General features: G+C 35.8%; 1 protein-coding gene across 1 annotated transcript; it reads left to right on the forward strand.

Annotated features, from left to right (window-relative positions):
- Nucleotides 1-1,107: 1,107 nt before the first annotated feature.
- LOC105961556 (uncharacterized) lies at nt 1,108-4,178 on the forward strand. Its single transcript, XM_012985782.2, has 6 exons — nt 1,108-1,598; nt 1,735-1,854; nt 1,959-2,012; nt 2,314-2,477; nt 3,551-3,727; nt 3,819-4,178. The coding sequence occupies exons 1-6, from the start codon at nt 1,185-1,187 to the stop codon at nt 4,036-4,038; spliced, it is 1,149 nt and encodes a 382-aa protein (XP_012841236.2). The 5' UTR covers nt 1,108-1,184; the 3' UTR covers nt 4,039-4,178.
- Nucleotides 4,179-4,391: the final 213 nt, after the last annotated feature.

Below are 4,391 nucleotides of genomic sequence, written 5' to 3' on the forward strand. Positions count from 1 at the left end.
TACCTCGTACTGTTCTGCTGTCAAACGACTATTCGAACCTTGTCTTGTAGGATACAGTATCGTCTTGTGAGTGTGTATGCTATTTTTCAACGTCATTTGCCACAGTCCATCATATCGGGTTCTGCTACCGTATAAGCGAAACGTACATCTACATTTCTTTGTTTCCACATTTTGGGGCTTCTCCAGGTTGGTTCATTTTTACCATCCACACCCATACAAATGGCATATAATTACTACATAAACCTTATTCTCGCTTGAAGCTACCATCAATCGATGACCATAAGTAGCATCAGTATTTTTGGCCCAAACGACTAATGATTTGCTTGTTTCAAAAGCAATATTCTACATTGAAATAATGACTGTGATATTCAGATGTGGACATGTTTTGAGGAACATCATAACATATATTGGGATTCTCAACTTGATTCTTATTTTCATCCTCAAGTTCATCATCAAATTTGTCTTTATTACCCTACCAGAGTATAAAAATAATAATTAGTATTTTAATACAAAAAAAATATATTTAAAAAAAAAAGTAGGTATGTTCCGTTCTTCGTTATTTACATAACGAAAACCCAGAGGTTTCGTTATTTACATAACGAAAACCCAGAGGTTTCGTTATTTACAAAACAAACCTTATAATATTTTTGGGTTTTCGTTTATAAAGGAACGAAACCCAACACCCCCCCCCCCAGTTTTGATGTTTCGTATGTAAAATAACGAAACCCCCATATTTTTTTGTTATAGTGCTCGTTTTACCTTGTAATCGTAATTCAGTTGGTCATTGAAGTTGTTGTTGTTCAGCAGTAAAATTTTGTGAAACGAGCTTCAGATTCAAAGATTTACAGAATTTTGTTTAGAGAGTTTCGACTTTGTTAGAGAGTTTGAAAAGTGAGAAATGAGAGTAATCGTTGTGTTTAACTCAAATTCAGTAAAGCCCCGCTGCAATTAGCATTTGAGATTGGCATTATAGTGGGGAAAAAATACCATTTAATTAAGGGAAAATTACACATAAAAAAAAAAAAAAAAAAAAAAAAAAAAGGCCACGTGCAGGCCTAGTCACCCACGCCTTTGAATCCCCATTCTTTCAGTTATTTTCTTTTCCATTTAGTGCCACCCAAAACTCTGTAGTTTCAATTTGCAGAGTGAAAAAATAGTCGGTGATCTGAGTTGGGCTCTCTCTCATGGCTCAGTGCAGCTTCTACTCTGCTCTCTCATCTCAACTTCCTCGGATCCCAATCCCAAATCTCTCCTTATATTCTTCCCTTAAATCGGACTCCCAAATACCCGATCTGAGTAAACGGGCCGCCGTAATCAGACCCGCCATCGAAACTCCGATCACCGCCGCCGCCGCCGCCGCCGGAACCAAAGTGTTCGTGGTGTCGGATTTGCACACGGACTACCCGGAAAACATGTCCTGGGTCAAGTCCTTACCCCGTCGCACCCACGACAATGACGTGCTCGTCGTCGCCGGTGACGTGGCCGAGACCTCCGCCAATTTCGTTCAAACCATGTCCTTTTTGAAGGACAAGTTTCACCATGTCTTCTTCGTGCCCGGCAATCACGACCTTTGGCTCCGGCGAGAGGAAACTCCCTACGTAAGCATTAGGCACCATTAATTACCCCTTTGCCCCTGCCTTCGATTTCGTTGTTTTTTTTTTTTGCAATCGGTCAAATTGAGTGACAAAAAAATTCTCTCTTCTCAGATTGATTTTCTTATTTATGCAATTTCAGTTGGATTCTGTTGATAAGCTGGAGAAATTGCTCGACGAATGTCGAAAAATCGGAGTAATTACTAAGCCCACCATTGTTGGTGGTTTGGGAATCATCCCATTATACTCTTGGTATCATGAGGTATTTTATTTATTTATTTATTTATTTATTTGATGTTTTATCAGTATGAATTAGGGTTTAATTTATTGATTCTGAATCACTTACATTAACTGGCTTTGTTTCAGAGCTTCGATGCGGAAAAGGACATAACCGAATTCCGTATTCCGTCATTGGAGATGGTGATTAACTTTCTTTATCCTTGTAAGGACTTCATATCTCGGTCTCATTGGAATCGCTCGTTACCGAAATGTCAAATTATTGATTGAGTTTGTGCCTATTTGTTGCAAATGTGTTCTTTGTTACATTATTCCGAACACTTGGTCTCGGTTTTGTTTTAATTATACGTTAAAACGAGCCTACTAAATAGGTAAAGGGACACATTGGTGTATTGACTTCTCGTTCCGTATATTTAAAATTTTAAAAATAATTAACATTAGTACCTCTCCACCAAATAATATGACACTGATTGTTGCACTGTAGGCCTGTAAGGACTTCCATGTATGCAGATGGCCCGATGGACTGCAAAATCGAGATAATTCTCTTGCTCTGTATTTTGATTCTTTGAATGACGAAAATTGGGAAACAGTTGAAGATATCCTGACTAGATGCAGCCACATTATTTCGTTTTCTCACTTTGTTCCAAGGTTGGTTAATAGTTTTTTTTTTCTTCACGATCTTTCTAAAATCTAGCAGAAACTTCGATAGTTAAATGACAGCTTTGCCCTTATCTTTTTTAGTAGATCCCCAGAAATTTGACCGGGGCAACATTATGTGTTATTGTTGTGCATCGAGCTAGCAGGATATTATTGTTGTGTGAAGTTTATTGACATCAATATACATGGATTTTCTCTCTTATTTTCTATTTGAAAAAAAAAAGTATTATATGAAACATCCGGTTCTTTATCCGTTCCTGTTAAATCTGATAGGGCAAATTACGGCCACCCCTGAGGTATGGTCAAATTACGAAATACCCCCTCTTGTTTGGGTAATTACAGCCGCCCCTCCTTTTAAATATTTTTACATAAAATTTATGTAATTCGGTTATTTACTGAACCAAATCATATCATATATTCAGTTCGGTAAACGGTATGAAATGTTGGCGTACCGAAAATTCGGTTCGGTTTTATCGATTTAACATCTCTAAATTTACCTTTGGAGGGGTATTTTTGTAAGATAACACATAGTTGAGGGGTGGCTGTAATTTGACCATAACTCAGGGAGGTGGCCTTAATTTGCCCAATCTGATAATTGGTTTTCTCAAGAGCCTATTAAGAGTGGAAATGTTTTTGCTATATATATATATATATATATATATATATATATATATATATATATATATATATATATATATATATATATATATATATATATATATATATATATATATATATATATATTTGATTTATAAGAGTATTAAGTCGGTATCTATTATTATTTTTCCAGAAAATAAAAAAGATTTAAGATTTAGTTGAAAGCATCTTGTCGTGCATGGTGCTGCAATCTTGATGCCGTCTACGAATAATAGATATACTTACGGTTTGCCCGAAGAAAATACCGATCACCTGTTATTGCATGTACTGTCTGGTATATCTAAAAAAAGAAGAGAGACAACTTGAATACTTAAATGCCTATCGTTTCTGCAAAAACTTACAATGGTATAATATATCTTGTAAACAGGAAACTAACAGACAGTACATTGTAATCTCTTTTTCTGCAGGCAAGAGTTTTGCCCAGAAAAAAGAATGCTCTACTATCCCAACCTTCCAAAAATAATCGGCTCCAATTATCTCGAGACACGAATAAGAGCTATACATGGAGCTGAAGGTGGGCCATCCGCATGCCATGTTTTTGGTCACACGCATTTTTGTTGGGATGCTATAATCGATGGTATCAGGTATTAATTGATCGACTGTAATAATGGAAACAATTTAACTATTCGAAATACTTTTGGGTTAATATTTTGCATTCTTTAAAACAAAATGCAGGTATGTGCAAGCACCATTAGCTTACCCCAGAGAAAGAAGAAGAAGAATGAATGGAGGCGAAAACTGGCTGCCGTTTTGCATTTACTCTGGAAATTTTGAGGGGAGGCATTCACCGTGCTATTGGTCGGATTATTACTCTGTCAATCCTAGGACGCCAGATAATACTCAGCTCGCACCGTGGGTAGCTAGGTTTTACACGAAAAAAGAGCTTGATTCGTGATATTGTATTAACTTCTGAAATTTCGAAAAAAAAAATAAAAAAATCATATGGTTGTCATGAATTATTGCTTCTTGGCGTAAAATGTACTCCGTCTCTTTCAAATTTTGTACTCCTTCATATTCAAATTTTGTGTAGTTTAAGATTTGGTCACATGTATTAAGAAAGTTAATAAATATGTATGGATTTCGTGAAACAATATGACTAAAATATATATACTCCTATCTAATTATCTCCATTCATTAGTTAATTTGTTCGTGAGAGTCGTGTTTGAAATAATTTATGAGTAAAGAGGGCAAAATTAATAAAAAAACGTGCTGTAATTTGAAGTGACATATAACATGAAATACACACAC

Source organism: Erythranthe guttata, chromosome 3 (genome assembly GCF_056151865.1).
Source record: "Erythranthe guttata isolate IM_541 chromosome 3, IM_541, whole genome shotgun sequence".
Classification (NCBI taxonomy): Eukaryota; Viridiplantae; Streptophyta; class Magnoliopsida; order Lamiales; family Phrymaceae; genus Erythranthe; species Erythranthe guttata.